The sequence below is a fragment of the Quercus lobata genome, chromosome 6 (assembly GCF_001633185.2).
Source record: "Quercus lobata isolate SW786 chromosome 6, ValleyOak3.0 Primary Assembly, whole genome shotgun sequence".
NCBI classification, from domain to species: domain Eukaryota; kingdom Viridiplantae; phylum Streptophyta; class Magnoliopsida; order Fagales; family Fagaceae; genus Quercus; species Quercus lobata.
This window is the reverse complement of record NC_044909.1, coordinates 52,920,424-52,940,450: the sequence shown is the minus strand read 5'-3', so window position 1 is coordinate 52,940,450 and position 20,027 is coordinate 52,920,424. Positions and strand designations below refer to the sequence as shown.

Genomic DNA, 20,027 nt, shown 5'->3' with positions numbered 1-20,027 from the left:
GAATTCCTCCTTGTAATAATGTGGTGTGTGTATGGGACGAGGGGTTACATATACTCGAGAAAATAGTCGGATACTAAAAAAAGTTTGGATGCTTTTCTTTATAAAATATATATATATATATATATATATATAAATCAAAATCAAAACACACTTATAATGGTCTATGTCAATTCTGTCAAATCACTCCCTCACAGTAATGAAGCGCATCTCCACTCTTAATTAATTATACTTTTACCCCTCTAATATTCCAAAAAAAATTCACCAATCCCTTAAATTTTTAAAAAACGTTGCACTTGAATTTGAAGCACACAACCCATATCTCCAAGTATTACATTTCGACTTGTTAAATATTTTGAAAATTGCACTTTCTTCTCAATTTTCCTAACTCCTTTCTTCATTCCATCTCAAGAAAAATGTCGTTGCCAGTGGAGTTGGCCTCTACAATCTCAAAACTTAGGGCATTTGGTGTTAAAAGTGATACAAAGAAACTTCACCACACCATTACCATTTACCACTGCATAGGAAAGAGTAACTGCATTGGTATAATGGACTTTTAATGACCATTTTGATTGTAAGTTATTGGTTGACATGTCACAGCATAAGACATTCAATTTTATAAGAGATCTGAGATTTAATCTCCGCCTACATCAAAAAATTAATTGGTGTTTTGATCTGATGATAAAAAGTTATCATCAAGAACGGACGCCATAAGTTGAAACTCTCTAAAAATAAACTTTATTTTATGTTCGAAAATAGGCAGATAAGCTTATGCGATATTATGAAATTTGTGTATTTTGTTGTTTGTTTGTATTGTTATATAAGCTAAGAAATTAGTTTGGAGAGAAGGAATGATGGCTATGGAAGCAGTTGGGAGATGTTATATAAGAAGAAAGAAGAAAAGAGGAGCAGAGAGATGACACTAGTCGGAAGTTTTTTTAGTTCAAAAACCAAAATAAAGAACATAATGGGGCCGGAGAACCTAAGAGAAATAAAAGGCATAAATTCACACTCTTTTTTTTGGGTATGGTACCACTCAAATATTAACCATTAATTTTGAGTATTGTAATCTCGTATGGTATATATTCATAAGTCATTAAAAATTACAATTACAAGAATATTGTACAATATATATAAGATGGTATATTATTGCAACATCCTTAACGAATGTACCGAATTTTATATGCTGTTATACTTTTTTTTAATTAATCTATAATGCTACATACTCCTTAAGATATTTTGCAATAAACACAATCCAATATAGTAAGAATAGAAATTGTTACTTTTGAGTTGATTTTAAAAAGTCTTACAATCTCTTAAAAAACATGTCTTGCACATAACATTTGAAAATTTGTTAGTACCCCTCTAGATATTTTTGTGATTAGGAAATATAGCAACTTCAAATTACGATGAATGAAAACTATTAACTTTTTTCAAAAAAATAGAAGAGTTTCTGCGCATCAACATCAATATTTGTTCATTATAGTGTGGGCACACGCATGGGAAGGGACCCCTAATGCACTAGAAACCAAGCATATTAGATTCACATTTTCAAACTTGAGTGGAGTGTCCTGTACAATTACCTTAGTCCTCACATTACCAAATCCCAATAGAAAGAAGTAAATTTTATAGAGTAGAACAAATGAACACGGCTTCTGTAAACAAAATATTAGTTCCATTTACCGATTAGTTTACAAGTGGTATAGAGAGAGAAAAAAAAAAAAATAAATATCAAATTCCATATCTTCATCTATCATTTTTTTTTCTTTAATATTGTAGGGGTGAGGGCCCAAATCCGTATATTGGGCCTTGGGCCTTAGCTGAGGATGTTAGTTGGTCCGAGATCTGATAAACAGTAGTGAGCAGTGGCGACTTCAGGAATTTTTTCCAGGGTGTTCCTTAAGAAGCATAATTTTTTCCAATAAGGGCTCCAGGAATTTTTTCAAAATGTATTGTTGTTTAGTTGTTTCATTAATTTGTTTGTCTTTTATAAACCATAATTTGTTATATTGTTGTTTTATTAATTATAAAATTATTAATTGTTGTTTAGCCTACTATAATATAATTTATTTGTCTATAATGTATTGGTTAATTAAATTATTAATTATTGTTTATTAGTTGCTTTCCCCAATTAATTATTGGTTAATTAATATCCTAAACAAACAAAATTAATTAGTTCAACTAATTACTATGATTGTTTGATACTTGAAATATCACACTATTACTTAACAAAAAAAAAAAAAGTCAATAAATTGTGCAACACAAAAATATATAAGCCATATAGCTTAAGTCCAAGTCTAAAAAAGAGTGATTCAATACATATTTTATGACCATTAATTGAACCAATCAACTAGCACATAGCGCACAACCATATTTATTAATTATTAGTTGCACACTTGCACTAGCACTAGCACACAACACATTTGCACTACCCTACCCCAATACCCCATGGCCCCAATCACAAGACTAGAGCCAATCAGATAAAGCCAATTTATTGTATCTCACCAAAAGACACCAAGACCAACACTAAAAGACAATTAATAATCTCACCAACACCTTACACCAACACCGACACCGACACCGGATAAAGCCAAAAACAGGGTAAATATTAATAAAGAGAAACTAAGATGAAGAGAGAGAGACCGAGACAGAGATGAAATCATGAAATACCTTGAGATTGAGGGAGCAGGGAGGCCTGAGGTTGAGAGGCGGCGTTGTCGGGACTCTGGCAGCATGTTGAGGCAAGGAAGATCGATCTGATCTCCGATCTCCTTCTCCAATCCGGCAATCCGTTGGTTCTGGCTGCATTCTGCCGTTCTGGAGCTCAGTTAATTAGGTTTATGGGTTAGGTTTTTTTCTTTAGACTTTAGGTTAGGTTTCTTTCTTTCTTTCAAGTGCCGTCCGTTGGTTTCTGAGAATTTGATTTCAGTATATTAGGATTTGGTTTGTTTGGTTTTTTTTTTTTTTTTTTTTTTTTTTTTGAGAATCCGTGGGTTTGCTTTACCGATTGATGTTGGTTTTTTTTTTTCCTGGTGGGCTTGCTTAGTTACGATTTTAAACAAACAAAAAATTTTAATTATTATATATATATATATTTTCAGTTCAAGGTGTTCCTGGGAACACCCTAGGGCCAACGTGGCGTCGCCACTGGTAGTGAGGGTGTCGATCTCAAAATCCCATGAGTAAAATTCAAACAGAAAGGCTGTGGAAGGTGGTCTAAGGAGAAGCATCCCCTTGGATGAACAAAACACAGATCAAATGCGTATTCTATCACTCAAAATGACATTCCAGGAAATTCCACTAAGAAGGACATGCATTATGAACGTACTGGAAGAATGGAAGTTAGGAAATATCTAAGGAAAAGTTACTACCACCACATTAAATGCCCTGCAGCTAACTTTCTGGCCGCATTTATGTGGAGAAGACCCCTGAACAGTGCTATCTTGGCTACCACAACTCACAGAAAGCCAAAGAAGGTGTTTGATGGGACAAGCACTCAAGTAGTGGCTCAAATGATCAACAAGTGTAGGATCAAGATAGTCCAAGAGGAACTATATAATAGAAGAGATCCTCCATGGATTAAGGAGGAGGGAAAAATAGAGAAAATTACTGTAGCATCAAGAATTGACTTTGTAATCAAATATGGAAGAAAATATAAGAACAGATCTCCTCGGATTTTGCCGAGGACATTTTTCTTCATTATAAACCTGTCCATTTACTTCTTCTTGTCATTTAAATCTACGTTTGTGTCTGTTTGATTCGTTAGAGCCTAGTTTTCCAACCCATTCTCTACAAATTCATTGTTTTGAGTTTTTTGGACCTCAGTCCTTCTATCCGTTGGGCTAGAATTTCAAATCTGGTCTTTAAAAATATGATTTATTAAACCCATAAAAGAAAGGGAACCAACAAAAATAAAAAAAAAAACCCAAAACATATGAGATTCATGTTTTCAAGTGATATATATAAAAGGAAGAGAAAAAAAGTCCAAAACATATCAAATTCTACAACTTCATCTATCATTTTTTTTATATGATTTATTAAACCAAAAAAAAAAAGGAAAAAAAAAATCTAAAACATATCAAATTCACGTTTTCAAGTAGTATAGAATATAGAGATGAAGGAAAGAAAAATAAAAAATCCCCAAAACATATCAAATTTCACATCTTCATCTATATATATTTTTATTTTTTATATGTGCAATCTTCATGCCCTTATGCATTAATATTGTTTAAGTGGAATAAAATTTAAAATTAAAAAAAATAAAAAGAAAAGAAAAATCATGAATAGTCCATGACTCTGTGGCTTGGAACACTTAGAGTTTACGGCTTGAAAACCCCTTAAATAATAGTATAAAATATAGAAAAATAAAAATGTGCTAGTTTTTTACAAAAATAAAAGAAGAAGAAGAAGAAGAAGAAGAAAACAGCTTAGAAGCCCCTTAAATAGAATAGATATAAATGATTACATTAGATAAACCAATTAGAATCTTTTTTCAATTATTTAAGAATTTCTTACTTATCTGACCTACTTTTTAAGGGGCTTCCCTTATTTGGATTGAACATTTTGTTAGTTCATAAATACCCTTAAGTCCCTAACACTCATAAGTTTAAGTAGAGACAAAGCTAAAGAATAGTTAAATCAAGGCAAAAATGCAAAATTGACCCTCTAACTTTCAGTCTTTTTCATTTCAATTATCTAACTTTCAGTTTTGTCATTTCAGTCATTTAACTTTTAATTTTTGTCAATGCAGAACTCCGTTATAACTCAGTTAGGGGTTGCCGTTAATTGAGCCAAAACGATGGCGTTTTGATTTTTTCTTTTAAAGTAAATTTCGGAATTTAAAGAAAAAGATACAAATCTGTATTATAAAAAATAAAAACAAATAAAATAAAATAAAATAAATAAGAAGAAGAAGAAACTGATTCAGAACTCCATCAAAACTCCATCATTGCTCCATAAACCACCCTCTCATGGCCCGAACCCAAATCTTAATCTCTCTCCACCGTCACCGAAGCCAACCCAGATTCCATTTCCACCTCCACCTCCACCGCCACTCTCCAACTCCACCACATAGACTCCCTCTCCTTCAACAAAACCCTAGACCAGCTCTTCAACCTCAAGCTCCAACGCAATGCGCTGCAAGTGGACTCTCTTCTCTCCCTCGCAGCAGCCAAGCGTGGCAGAGGCAGAGGTCTGGGCCTAAGTTTTAGCTACTCAATCATCTCCGATCTAACCTCAGGCAGCGGTGAGTACTTCACACGCATCGGCATTGGAACCCCACCTAAGTACGCATACATGATCCTGAACACCGGTAGCAATGTGGTTTGGAGTTCGGTGATGGATTTCTGATGGAGTTTGGTGATGGAGTTCTGAATTGGTTTCTTTTTTTTTTTACAAATTTTTTTTTTTTTAAATTCTGAAATTAAAAAAAAAAAAAAACCAATACGACGTCGTTTTGGCTCAATTAATGACAGCCCCTAACTGAGTTCTAACGGAGTCCTGCATTGACAAAATTGAAAGTTAGGGGACTGCAATGACAAAACTGAAAGTTAGAGGGCTGAAATGAAAATGACTGAAAGTTAGAAAGTTAGTTTTGCATTTTTGCCTTAAATCAAAATACATGTCTAACTTGCACTAAAACATTATTTATAAAATATGAACAATCACTATCTATACTACTATTTAATGAGCTTTTCTTACTTGGATTGAACATTTTGTTTGTTCAAAAATACCCCAACACTCCTAAATTTAAGTAGAGACAAAATTAAAAGATAGTTGAATAAAAATATAGGGTTTGGCTTACCTTCAATACTTTTTTAACTGGAATTTCCTTTTATTTTGATGAGAAACTACCACATCACCCACTAACTAAATAAAATGTGGAGATTAAAACCCACTACTACTTACTATTGTTATTTAAAACAAAAGAAGATGTCCAGTTAAAAAAATACTGGATGTAAGCTAAACCCAAAAATACAAGTCTAACTTGTACTAAAACATTGTCTACAAAATAAGAATACTCTTTATTCAAGTATTTAAAATGCTCCAACTACTTAAACTCACGTTTTCAAAAAAAAAAAAAAAAAATTCAAAAACTTTTTTTTTTAACCTTTAATAAGTCTTAATTGTTTCACATAAAAAAAAAAAAAGGTCTTAACAATATATATATATTTTTTAATTGCGGTTTCCTTACTCCTAATCTCATGCTATTTCTAAATTTTTTATGAAAGAAAAACTTGCTCTCTAGTTAATTTTTTACAGGTAAAATAATTTGTTTGTATATAAATATCATCACGCCCTTATATATTTTGTAATTGAGGAATACAACAACCCCTAATTATGATGAATGAAAATGATTAACTAAAAAAAAAAAAAAGGCTATACACGCACGTGAGCACATGCATATATTTAAAGGTTAGTATTAATTAACATTATGATTTTAATTTTGTACTTAACTATTAATTTTAATCATGCTCTTCCACCATCGACTATTATTCTCAATTGGATTTTTAAAATAAAAATTCAATATAAAAAGTTCTCATATATTATTATTGATTTTTTATTTGTTTAACGAGTAAAAAAAAAAAAAAACTTGATCTTGGACCGGGCTCTAAAATCTAAATCAAGAACCCACGAGTCCAGTAGTCCAGTCTAATCCCTCCCGCCCCGATCAATAACCAAATTAACCAATTCAATTTGCACAGAGAGAGAGAGAGAGAGAGATGGGAGAAGAGGTAGAATCCGTGGGGCATCGAGTATCGGCTGCAGCTCCTTTAACCTTCACGATTGTCATCACCTTTCAGCTCCTCTCCGGGTGGCTCGAACGCTTAAAGAAGAAGGTCAGAATCTATACAACTTTCAATTATTCTCACGTGACACCGCGTTGCGTGTTGCTTACGATTTACGATATTCGTTGATAGATTCCGATAGATTTTTTTTTTTCTGAAATTTGCTGATTTTATTCACAATTCTGAAATGCCAAGATTATGAGTTTAGCTTGCAATTTGTTGGTTTCAAACAATGGTATACGTGGTTGAATTTAATTGTCAATAGGTTAAGATAACACTGATTGTGCTTCCTTGTTCAATGCACCCCCACGTGGTTGAATTTAATTGGAGAACCTAAGATCATGCACACCTATAGAATTGTACCTAGGTTTTGCCTGGTTATAATGATTCTATTGTCGAAAAGCAAGGGGGAACTGGGGAAGCCCTTTTACAAGGGCACACTAGCCATTTAGACTCGCCTCTGGCTAGTTAAACCTATGGGCAACTGATCCCACCCGCCAAAACCAGTTGCTTGGTGATCTAGGGGCATTCGCCCCAGATGAGCTAAGCAACACACAAAAAAGAAGAAGTCTAGAGTAAAAAAAAAAAAAAAAAAAAAGAGGAGGAGCAAGCAAAGTTCCCAATGTTCTTTGCCAATCAAACAAAAATCTAAGAAAAAATTAACTTAGTTATTGACACAGTTCAGATTCTCATAAAAACGCTGCCAAACTGTATTTATCCGTTGTACAGGAATCAAGTAATTATAGTGTGGATATTTGGGATAAAAATCTTTTAAGGTTGTCAATTTATTTGATGTTGTTAATAAATATTGGCAGTGAGGCACATGAAGTTGATTTATACTTAATTTGTCTGTTATTAAAATACTCTTTTTTGGTCATGTGGTTTCTTTGCAGAGAGGATCCACTAATGCTACAGTAATCCAGTTTCGTGGAGAGATAAAGCAACTCTTGAAAGAGGCGAGCTCCTTGTCACAGTGAGTGGTTCTAGAGGTTTATGAAAAGTCTTTCTCCAACCTCACCGTCGAAATCCATCATATCGCAGTTTGTTGTCAATGCCACGGGCATTTAGAATTGAGTTGTTCTGATGTTTATAGCTTCTCGTTTGATATGATTAACTTCTGTTTAGTTTCATTTTTTTTTGGAAAAACTTGAGCATATATTCTTTCCTTTTGGGTTATATTGGTTTCAAATTGACAGTTTCAATGAGTGTGTATTAAATATGAATACAATATGATTTGCTTCTTTGTTAATTGCAGGCCATCCACATTTGCACAAGCTGCGAAACTTAGGAGGTTAGCAGCTGCCAAGGAGAAGGAACTTGCAAACTGTGAGACTATTTGCAACTCCACTCATCTGCTTTATATTTACTCATTTAGAGATGTGTCAACATTTTTAAAATAATCTTGAATCTAATTTCTTGAATGATAAATTGGGCTTTTCAGGTATTGTGAAGACCTATTTGACCAATCAATGATTAATAAATTTGTCTACAATTGTGGAACTTAGCACGATATTGGTTTTCAGGATGGTTAGGTTCTAGAACCTGTATTGTTGATCCATATAGGCTATTCAAGGGTGAAGTTGATTGGCAAAGAGAATAGAGATTAATTGTTGGAATGAACTAGGTCATTTATTTTTAGGTGCTGGATAAACAATTTAAATGAAGTATAAGAGTTGAAGAGCTGGCTTGAATTGATGTCATTTGTGCTGTTGCAGTTCAAAGTAGAGAAAAGAAAGCAAAGTCTTTTATTTAGAAGAATCCATGTCTTTTGGACTTCACTTTTTGTCTATTTTGTTCTAAAGATCTCTGATGAAGAAAGCCTTGACTCTGGTACTATCATCACAAGGAATACTAGTTATGCATGTGCACTTAATGGCATTAGAGAATGTGACTTTCATGGCCCTGCCACTTTGAGCACTTTGTTCGTCACAATGTGTTAACTATCTTAAAAATATTGTATACAATGTTTATTTATTTTGATGTGGCTGACATTTGGCTCAAGAGCTCAAGACGGTAAGCTCATCATATGTGGCCTACATCCCAGTTCAAGTCTGAATATATTTGGCCTTGTCATGGTCCTATGACTATGAGTATGAGACAGCCTTTAGATCAAGTTATAAATTTAGTAGAATATACTTTCATGTGGGATATTTTAAGGATTATGTGTATCTAGTGAGTGGTTAATTGCTTAAAATAAAAGCTTAAAGTATTTTCATGGCATAAATTGATTTATAACTGGTATGAATTTTAGTCAACATCTGCTTTTATTATTTTTGGTGGTTGTCTGCTTTGGTTTGCATGGATGAGAGATTTTGTTAGAAAATAAATAAGGAACAAACCATCTTCTCTTCTCTTTCCTTTGGACCTGAAATGGACATGCTAGTTGTTATGGCCATTGCTTGGTGTTTAATGATTATGCAGTTCATTATCTTGGGGACTCTGCCTACTAGATTTCTTTAGATTTATTACTTATCAAAAAAAAAAGATTTCTTTAGATTTATTATACAAACTGTTTATCTTTTAATACACTTATGTAATGTAAAGTGTAAATCCTAATGCAACTGGCTGCCCATCATTCCCCCATCATGTGAACCATAAAATAAACAAACATATAAAACATAGGGCAAAACTTAAATACAATACCTTAGGTACTCCTAAAATGCAGCCACCTGTCTAGTTAAATAACTCACCTAACAGTGTTAACACAGTCTCTTTCTCTGTTTCTTTCTTTTTATTTTATTTTATTTTTGTTTGCCATGGATGTGTTAGATAACCAGCGAGAAAACCCCTGAATCCCAACCTCTTTGGCTTCTTGCACTCTCTCAGATTTCTAAATTGTTGAAGAAATTAAGATTTCAAAAGGACGATGGGAAAATCATTCTTCCGCAGTCCCATGAGTCCTTCCACGGTACCACCCAAGCCAGCCTCAAATAACTTCAGCAATTTTAATGCTTGGACCCACCATGTTCCACATCCAAAGCCCAGCAGAACCCTTCCTAGATTCATCTTCATGAACAACATTGGGCATCATAGGAAATTTCTGCCATTTTCTTGATGAAGGGTCCAAAGCATGCCACAAAAGTTTATCCTATTCAACCTTCGTCAATAGATATAGCCACTGTTCTGTTGTTCCAAGCTCCTTTCTTAAATTAAATAGTTCAGGACTCATAACAGTTGCCACCCACATCCATGGCACCAACTGCACATTGAAGTAGCAAATTCCAGGAAGCCTGGCAGTAATCTGGGTCGATAATGCATCAGGAAGATTTGGAATCAGCTTGTACTATCAATTTCACGAACCGAATCAAGCAGAATAGCAGGCCCCTTCATCCTTCTGAAATCTCGATTTCTTAAAAAAGTTAGAAGTCTGAGAGAGTGTGAGGAGCTAGAATGGGTTTTGGGGTCTTCTTGTAGGTTTTCTAACAGAGGAAACAGGAAAAAAAAATGGTGAAAAGAAAGAAATGGAGAAGGAGACAGTGTCAACACCTTTGAGGTGAGTTATTTAACTAATTAGGTGGCTAAATTATAAAAGGGGTACCTAAGGTATTGTATCTAAGTTTTACCCTTAAAAATGACCCTAAGTATCCTTGTGCTGTGTTCGTGGAGGATTTGGTGCTTTATTTGTTTATTCCTTTTAAAATTATTAATTCCTGTTGTTTCTTTCCCATCTTTCATGTATTCAAAGTTAGAAATTATGTGGCTTCTGTTAATTTGTTTTTCTATATAAAATGAAGCTTCTAACACTTCTTTTTGATTTGCAGATCAAGAATCACATAGCAAGGAAATGAAAATGTCATATGATTTGTATCTGAAAGTTCTGTTTCTTTTCAAGGTGCCTCTGGAATACTTTGAGATTTTGACAAGTTAACTTGCTTCCTTGTTGAGCCCCAAAGATTTGTATTGATTTGGTTGTTCATGCAGGTTTTGACATATTTTGTGCTCATTTGCTGGTTTTGGAGGGTTCCTGTTGCCACCATATCTCAGCGACTTGTGCAACCCTTTGGTAATGCTTCTTGCCATTGGTCAATTTGATATGTTTGCTTACACCCCTGCAATTTCACTCTAGGGACTTCTGGTTTGATTGATCAGCTTATGATGCTTCTGCAAACTAACCTGATAATAGACTAAGTAGGAAAACAACAGGTGGTAGGGTCAGAAGCAGGTTTTAGGTACAAACCACACCCCCCCCCCCCCCCCACACACACACACACACACACACACACACACAAAAAGAAAGAAAGAAGAAGACGACATTTGAGGTCTTCTTTGGTATATATTTGGCCTCACCAAGTCAGTACTTATTGGGCTAACAAAATTATGCTGTACTTTCTAAATATCCAACGTGACCAAGTAAAAGATTCCTGTCTCTGCCATATTCATTAAGGAAAAAATGCAAACTAATTGAGAATATTCTTGGTGTGCTGCCTCATATTGAAAGATTTCCTTTTTTTTTTTGGCAGGGAAATTGCTATCTTGGAGGACAGGAGGCACTTTAAACAACCATGTTATGGTAAATAGCCTTTAAGTTTTCTACTTTTATTATTTTCATATATCCTGTATGAGAGAAACCCTTTGTGAAGAATGGGAAAATTGTTAGGCTAGTTCCCTGTTGAGGATGGCTGGGCTGAGTCTCATGTCCTATACCTGCTGTTCTGTATTTTAAATTGCTGACAAACTTTCAGAAAGTTAATGGGGAGATTTATTGATCAAGATAAGAACATTTAGTGCAACCTGATTACTGTACTTATAAAAAAATATATATTATCATGATGACTGTTGACAGATATACAGGGATGAATGCCTCTTAGTGCTTCAAATTGTGTAATTCCTGGAGCAATGTGATCTCCAGATTCTACACTCATAAGATTTAAGAACCCTCTTCTTTGAATCTGGTGCTGATTGTTATCTTATTCTTTTAATGGGTAAAAAGGATATCAGGAATTCTTTTTACCTCTGGAAATTTACAATATTCAGAACTAACCTATTTTAAGAATTTAATATTCTTTTGCATGTATGATGTATATAAATTAAATGTTTGACAAGGTTCTCAGCTCATTAGATCATCGTACATAGAAGTGTAGGGCCATGAGTGCAATTGTTTAACTCAGTTAAATTTGTATAATACGCGTACTGAAAGTTGAAAAATGGTGTGTGTGTGTGTGTGTGTTAGAGAGAGAGAGAGAGAGAGAGCCATTTTCTTAAAGCATGTATTGTGATGCATACAGGTTTCTGAATTTTACTTCTAAGTTCTTAACTGGTCTCCTAATGTGTAACTGCAGGTTGGGATAATACCCTGGTTAATATTATCTACCAGGGTGAGCAAATTTGTTTGTCGACTCCTCAAGTAGAAAAAAGATTATGGTGCTTATTAACTTCTCATCAGAAAATGTGTGGTTTCTGTTTTCTGAATTTCAAGGAAGAAAAAAACTTTTGCAATCAATTCCTGTAACGATCTACATTATTTTGTTTTTATTTATTTGGCCTGCATGTAAGTTTAGATAATGGAGTACAACAACAACAACAAGCCTTAGTCTGAAGTTTTTGGTTAGAAAATTTGCCTATTTTAAAACACAATTCTTATATTAGTAAAAGAAATTCGAAGTACCAGATTTTGATGTGCTCTTGGCGTGACAGATTTTTGTTCTAGAAATATTAGCATTTCTATAGTTTGCTACGTTGTTTACAAAGACCATACATGCTCATTCCTGACTCTGGCAAGTATTGAGCTCTTCAAAGTTCAGACAACACTCTTGACTTTAACACGCCCACTAGCTTTGCTCAAAATATAAGCATAAAAAAATGAAAAAACATTCTCAAATATGTAAGTGTTTTCTTCAGTTTTCTAGTACTTTTAAACATTCAATCAGAAATTACATTGGTTATCGAAAAGTAGGAATGAGCATATGTATCGTATTGCCTTTGGTTTCCACTTTCCACTTTCCACATCATAGCTGCTTCCGTTTAATAGTCCAAGTAAAAGTCGTACCAGTTCAGTTTTGCTTCTAAACTAGTTTCTAGTTTGTACAACCGAGTGTACATCAAAAAAAAAAAAAAAAGTTTCTAGTTTGTACAAAATATGAGCTTGTAAAGAATAACCAGCTAGGCCATAGCCAAAAGTGCAATACCACCGAGTGTACATCTGCTACAAAATTGGTGGTGTTTCAAAACAAGGGCCTAGGCATTATTATTGAAAATTCGAAGAGGACGATAGACTATGAAAGACTGGGTGACCCATTACAACAAGCACATCATTTGCTTCCAATGGGCCTATGTGATGTTTCATTACTCACATATCTTGTAGTATATAATATATATGAGTGTCATTGAGTGATGAGCTTTTTCAACAGCTATGCAATGCAATTGTGATAAACTTTGCTGCCTTTTCTATATTCCTATATTGACATTTGATAACGTAAAATATACATATTATTAATTTGTGGTTTCATCAAATTTTAAAAAATTATTGTTCACTTTTTGAAATCTTCTTGTAGTTAAAAAGTCTCTTAACGTGAATGTTGCCTCTCCCACAAAAAGTCAAAAGCCATTTTATTTTTGCTAAAAAATATCATAACTATTTGTTTATTTGATATATCTTAATTTTATTCCTATTCATTGATTAAAGCTACTTCTTCTAAAGCATCCTCTATGTTAATATTTTAGATTTTTAAGACTGGAACTTTTATATCGAAATGTTTCATATTTTTAACGACATTTTAAACACTTACAAATTAAATCCTATAGTTTTATTGGACAATAAGTATAAATTGCAAATTGAGATGAATGATACATTTTGACTTTTTTTTCTTTAACTTTATTTATTTGTTTTCTGAAATATAAGCCAGTAAAGGGTGTAATGGGTGAGGTTCTCTAAGAACACTCAATCATATTTTTTCCCATTTATTTTCTACCCCCTCTATTCTACCTCCAACTAAACATTCCCTAAATTGAGAAAACTCATCCTTATAGCACAAGGATATAACTGTAATTACACACAAGCTCAGTTTTTTTTTTTTTTTTTTGAGAAGAAAACACAAGCTCAGTTAGTAAAGAGTAAAGAGCAATCTTAAAAATAAATAAATAAATAAATAAAGAACAGTGGTTTCTAAAAAAAAAAAAATAATAATAATAATAAAGAGCAATAAATTGCAAATTTCCAAACTCCCCAAATCCGAAAGAGCATAAACCCGCAAACGAAGAAAAACCCTTTCTCAAAAAAAAAGAAAAACCCTTTCTTTCAAAAACTCAAAAGCCAAGCCGCTGCCCTGTATCTACTCCTTCAGATTTGCTTCAGTTTCACCTTCACAAAATGGTAGGAGGAGGAGGAGGAGGAGGAGAGTTCGAAGTTGGAGAAGTCCCATTCAATCCTGACGGATGGGGCCCTCCCGATTCTTCCAATCTCAACCTAAATCTCCCTGTCAACGTCCCCTTCGCCCCTTTCTCCCGCTCCGATAAGCTTGGCCGTATCGCCGACTGGACCCGCACCAACTACAACAACCAGAACCAGAACCGCAACAAGAACCCTTCCGATTCCGTCTTCGACTTCTCCAACGACGACTCCTTCCCTTCCTCCGGCGCCGCCGATGACGACTCCTCCTTCCGTCTCGTCGACGGCAAGCCTCCACCTAAGCCCAAGTTCGGCCCCAAGTGGAGGTTCCAGCAACAGCGCCAGCTCCCTCAACGCCGCGACGAGGAAGTCGAAGCCAAAAAGCGCGAGGCAGAGAAGGAACGTGCTCGCCGCGACCGTCACTACAACAATAACCGCTCCAACGCCAACAACATGATGCGCCGAGAGCCTTTGAAATCCTCCGTCGATATCCAGCCCGAATGGAACATGCTCGATCAGATCCCCTTCTCCACCTTCTCCAAGCTCTCCTTCTCAGTCCCCGAACCAGAGGACCTCCTCCTCTGCGGCGGACTCGAGTTCTACGATCGATCCTTTGACCGCATCACTCCCAAGAACGAGCGCCGCCTTGAGCGCTTCAAAAACCGCAATTTCTTCAAGGTTACCACCACTGATGACCCTGTCATCCGCCGCCTCGCCAGCGAGGACAAAGCCACCGTCTTCGCCACCGACACGATCCTCGCCACCCTCATGTGTGCGCCCAGGTCGGTTTACTCGTGGGACATTGTGGTCCAGAGGGTCGGGAACAAGTTGTTCTTCGATAAGCGTGATGGCTCTCAGCTCGATTTGCTTTCTGTCCACGAGACCTCTCAGGAGCCCTTGCCTGAGGCCAAGGACGATATCAATTCCTCCTATTCCCTCGGCGTGGAGGCTGCTTACATCAACCAGAATTTCTCCCAGCAGGTTCTCATTAGGGATGGGAAAAAGGTCGCATTCGAAGAGCCTAATCCCTTCGCCAGTGAAGGAGAAGAGGTTGCCTCTGTGGCATATCGCTATAGGCGCTGGAAGCTCGATAACGATATGTACTTGGTGGCTCGGTGTGAGGTACAGAGTGTTGTTGAGATTAACAATCAGAGGTCTTTCTTAACTCTGAATGCACTCAACGAATTCGACTCCAAATACTCGGGTGTTGATTGGAGGCAGAAGCTCGAGACTCAGAGAGGTGCTGTGTTGGCCACTGAGCTAAAGAACAATGCGAATAAGATGGCCAAATGGACGGCTCAGGCTTTGCTAGCTAGTGCCGATATGATGAAACTGGGGTATGTCTCTAGGGTTCATCCTCGTGATCATTTTAACCATGTGATATTGGCAGTTGTTGGGTACAAGCCAAGGGAGTTCGCTTCACAGATTAATTTGAATACTTCAAATATGTGGGGGATTGTGAAGTCCATTGTGGACTTGTGTATGAAGTTGAACGAGGGGAAGTATGTGCTTGTCAAGGACCCAGCCAAACCACAAGTTAGGATCTATGAGGTGCCTGCGGATGCATTCGAGAATGATTATGTGGAGGAGCCACTGCCGGAGGATGAGCAGGTTCAGCCACCCACGGAGGATGCTGAGAGTGCAGAGCCAAATGCTGCTACAAATGATGTGGAGGAGAAGGAGGTGGTTGCACAGGCTTGAAGGGTAATGGTTCTTGATCTTACATAACTTAAATGAGAATTAGACTTAGTCTTTCCTTTTGTTTTCTTGGATATGAGAATTAGAATTTGACTAACTTATTATTTTACCTGAAAGAATATTTAGGTAACGAACAAATTCGCACACGCTCTAATGTTAGTATTAGTAAATTCTTGATCAGTCATGCAATATAATGATATTGTGCTGTGTGTGTTCAAAACATACACGATTTATCTTTCACTTTTTTAGAAAGTCCCAAATTATGCCATCAGACATGAACCAAACTTCTGTTGAAGTTGTTTTATTTACTGCCTGAATTTCTCTGAGTTTTATGTGATCATTGCTCAATCATGAACCAACATGCCATCCCTTTTAACTGGCATGCCTTCATTGCCGGGCTTCAATGGCTTTATACCATCCTATAGTAGGCCCTGCTTTGAAAGTTGAAACTGGTGATATTTAGAAAAATTTAGTGAGATTGTCATTATCATGTTGTGATGGTACAAGTTAACAAGTTGAGTTAAAAAATTTATGTTTTATTAATGGAGTAGCGTGTGATGTGGTAAAAGATATAGGTAGTGTTTCTAAGAAGATTCTTATGGCTCTTTATAATGTGTACTGGATAATGGATAGGTGATGGATTTTTTACTCGCTGTTGTGAACTTTTTGCTGTGTGTTTGTTTAACCATTTATGTATGTATGTGTATATCTATATTCTAACCTTCTATGGTCATTTCTCTCATGGACTGTGATTGCCTCTGACAGTTTGTGAGGCTCTTTGTGCTTATATTTTACAAAACATCTTTGTATATTCTTGTTTTTTTTTTTTTTTTTTTTTTTTTTTTGGAAGATTGGAGAAAAAGAAGTAATAAAAAAAAGACGTGTCAATTAGGGGAGTAACAGAGAGCATGTCTTTAGATAGGATAGAACGGAGAAAAAGAATACCTGTGACTAACCCAATCTAATCTGTTGAGGATCCATGGTTGAATTTTGGGACTAAGGCTTTGTCATTGTTGTTGTTGTGGAAGATTGATTGACACCTCTCCAAGTGAAAAATTTTCCTCTGTTCTCTGTTGAAGTCTGTATTTTCTTATGTAGTTTAAGTAAGAAGTAGGGAAATGTTGTGTTTTAAACTGTAATTGTAGAATTGAATTTTATGGATGAAAATGGGGGCAAGGAGGTCAACAAGACATTTTATACCTCTTGATAGAATGATGTGCTGTGTACACATTACCTTGCAACAAATGACTCTAGGACGCATAAAGCTACTGCAACCATAGTTGGGCTTGAGTTATTAAACTAGAAGTAGAATAAGTTAATCTTTATTGGTGAAAAGTCATGGAGATGTGTTGGTTGCTACATTTTGTTGGAATTAATCTGAAAAATGCAATAAGTGTCTCTATATATTGCAACAGTGACCTGGAAGGTCTGATTTTGGCTTATGAATTGAATATTTTCTGGGCATAAAAAGAATGTGTCTAGTCTTTCTTTCAGTGCATTTTATCGATGTCTTGCAAGTGCGAAACACGTTTTTTTCTTAAACCATGACAATAAATGGATGAAACGGTTGTGGAATAGTGTGGTGCTACAATGACTTTGGTATTGGCGGAGTTGCTCAGAAATCAGAATACATCTTTTGGCGTTGAGGCAGTATATTCACCTTCCTGAGTGGTCATTTTGTTGATGTGATTTATTCCCCCCTTTTTCTGTTGTACCTCTTTTTTGCTCAAGGAAGCTTATTGATTGGTGCATTGGAATATTTAATAAGTACAACTCCCAAGTTTAGGGGAGGGAAAGGTGGTTTCATGTTCAGGGCTTTTTAGTTTTCTTGAATCCAGGAAAGGATTCTTTTTTTTATTTTATTTTATTTTTTTAAAATTTTTTAAAGAAAATGCTGAAAGCCCACTTCATTTTTATTAATTGACTGTATTCAAACTGAGGATTGTTAAACACCTTCCACTTGGTTTTGAATGTTGTTTTCCATAGCCCATAGCATTTTTATTAATTGGCTGTGTTCAAACTGAGGATTTTTAAACGTACCTTCTTCAACTTGTTTTTTGAATGTTGATTTTCATGATCACTGCATCATTTAGTAATTTTCTTTTTGGATAATTGTCTGGCAGAATTTTCAAAATTATCTTAAGAATTTATAAACTAGCTATATTTTGTGGTCAATTTGCTATGTTTGCTTACACCCCTGCTCTTTTACTCTATGGACTTGTGGTTTGATTGATCAGCTTATGATGCTTCTGCAAACTAACCTGATTATAGACTAAGTAGGCAAATGATAGGTGGTAGGAGCAGAAGCAGGTCTTAGGTACCTTCCCAACCAATAAAAAAAAAAGAAGACATTTGAGGTCTTCTTTGGTATATATTTGGCCTCACCAAGTCAATACTTATTAGGCTAATAAAATTATGCTGTACTTTCTAATATCCAATGGTGCCCAAGTAAAAGATTCCTGTCTCTGCCTCAGGATATTCATCAAGGAAAAAATGCAAACTAATTGAGAATATTCCTGGCCTGCTTCCGCATAATGAAAAATTTTCTCTCTTTTTTTTGGCAGGGAAGTTGCTATCTTGGAGGGCAGGAGGCACTTTAAACAACAATGTTATGGTAAACAGCCTTTAACTTGTTTTCTATTTTTGTTATTTTCATATATCCTATATGAGAGAAACCCTTTGTGAAGAATGGAAAAGTTGTTAGGCTAGTTCCCCCTTGAGGATGGCTGGGCTGAGCCTCACTTCCTATACCTGCTGTTCTGTATTTTAAATTGCTGACAAACTTTCAGAAAGATAACGAGGAAATTTATTGATCAAGATAAGAACATTTAGTGCAACCCGATATTTAAGGGGGTGGGGGTGGGGGAAGCAATGTAGTTGGTATTATCATGATTACTGTTGACAGATATACAGGGATGAATACTTCTTTGCGCTTGAAATTATGTACTTCCTGGAGCAATGTGATGTCCAGATTCTACACATAAGATTTAAGAACCCTCTTCTTTAAATCTGCTGCTGACTGTTATCGTATTCTTTTAATGGGGAAAAAGTAAATCAGGAATTCTTTTTACCTCTGGAAATTCACAATTTTCAGAACTATCCTATATTAAGAATTTAAGATTCTTTTGCTTGTATGGTGTATATAAATTAAATGTTTGACAAGTTTCTCAGCTCATTAGATCATCCTACATAGCTACCGTTTTCGCTCAAAAAGATCATCCTACATAGAAGTGTAGGGCCATGAGTGCAATTGTGTCACTCAGTTAAATTTGTATAATACGCATCCTGAAAGTTGAAAAATGGTGTGTGTGTGTTAGAGAGAGAGAGAGAGAGAGAGAGAGAGAGAGAGAGCCATTTTCTTAAAGCATGTATTGTGATGCATACAGGTTTCTCAATGTTACTTCTAAGTTCTTAACTGGTCTCTTAATGTGTAACTGCAGGTTGGGATAATACCTTGGTTAATATTATCTTCCAGGGTGAGCAATTTGTTTGTCGACTCCTCAAGTAGAAAAAAGATCATGGTGCTTATTCTCTTCTCATCTGAAAATGTGTGATTTCTGTTTTCTGAATTTCAAGGAAGAAAAACACTTTTGCAATCAATTCCTGTAACAATCTACATTATTTTGTTTTTATTTATTTGGCCTGCGTGTAAGTTTAGATTATGGAGTGGTACAACAAGAAGCCTTAGTCCGAAGATTTTGGTTAGAAAAATTAGCCTCTTGTAAAACGCATTTCTCATATTAGTAAAAGATATTCAAGTACCAAATTTTGATGTGCTCTTGGAGTGACAGATATTTGTTCTAGAAATATTAGCATTTTTATGGTTTGCTACGTTGTTTACAAAGACCATTTATGCTCATTTCTGACGCGTGTTGAGCTCTTCAGACAACACTCTTGATTTTAACACGCCCACTAGCTTTGTGCAAAACATAAGCATAATAAATGAAAAAGAGATGTCAAAAACATTCTCAATAGCTTGAGAACGAAAGCCAATTGAGTGCTTGGTTCAGTTTTCGAGTACTTATAAAACATTCAATCAGAAACTGCATTGGTTAACGGAAGGTTGGAATGAGCATGTGCAGTAGCTTCCATTTAATAGTCCATGTAAAAGTCGTACCAGTGCAGTTTTGGTTGTAAATCAGGGACTTGGTTTAGGTCCAGTGCACTAATTAGTGCAGTTTTGGTTGTAACCTAGGGACTTAGTTTAGGTCCAGTGCACT

At 35.5% G+C, this 20,027-nt stretch overlaps 2 protein-coding genes across 2 annotated transcripts; both read left to right on the top strand.

Annotated features, from left to right (window-relative positions):
* Positions 1-6,612: 6,612 nt before the first annotated feature.
* On the top strand, positions 6,613-12,392 carry LOC115950676. Its single transcript, XM_031067896.1, has 7 exons — positions 6,613-6,836; positions 7,679-7,758; positions 8,041-8,111; positions 10,547-10,617; positions 10,707-10,788; positions 11,246-11,295; positions 12,065-12,392. Exons 1-7 carry the CDS (start codon positions 6,720-6,722, stop codon positions 12,131-12,133), a joined length of 540 nt encoding a protein of 179 aa, XP_030923756.1. The 5' UTR covers positions 6,613-6,719; the 3' UTR covers positions 12,134-12,392.
* A 1,545-nt stretch (positions 12,393-13,937) lies between these two features.
* On the top strand, positions 13,938-19,597 carry LOC115994446 (eukaryotic translation initiation factor 3 subunit D-like). Its single transcript, XM_031118607.1, has 3 exons — positions 13,938-15,813; positions 18,372-18,421; positions 19,248-19,597. Exon 1 carries the CDS (start codon positions 14,092-14,094, stop codon positions 15,808-15,810), a length of 1,719 nt encoding a protein of 572 aa, XP_030974467.1. The 5' UTR covers positions 13,938-14,091; the 3' UTR covers positions 15,811-15,813; positions 18,372-18,421; positions 19,248-19,597.
* Positions 19,598-20,027: the final 430 nt, after the last annotated feature.

Bases quoted from the DNA above. Each gene is read 5' to 3' on its own strand.
- LOC115950676 (XM_031067896.1), top strand. From the start codon at position 6,720: ATGGGAGAAGAGGTAGAATCCGTGGGGCATCGAGTATCGGCTGCAGCT. The intron at 7,759-8,040 runs GTGAGTGGTTCT...TGTTAATTGCAG, and splicing joins GAGGCGAGCTCCTTGTCACA to GCCATCCACATTTGCACAAG. The intron at 11,296-12,064 runs GTAAATAGCCTT...GTGTAACTGCAG, and splicing joins CTTTAAACAACCATGTTATG to GTTGGGATAATACCCTGGTT.
- LOC115994446 (XM_031118607.1), top strand. From the start codon at position 14,092: ATGGTAGGAGGAGGAGGAGGAGGAGGAGAGTTCGAAGTTGGAGAAGTC.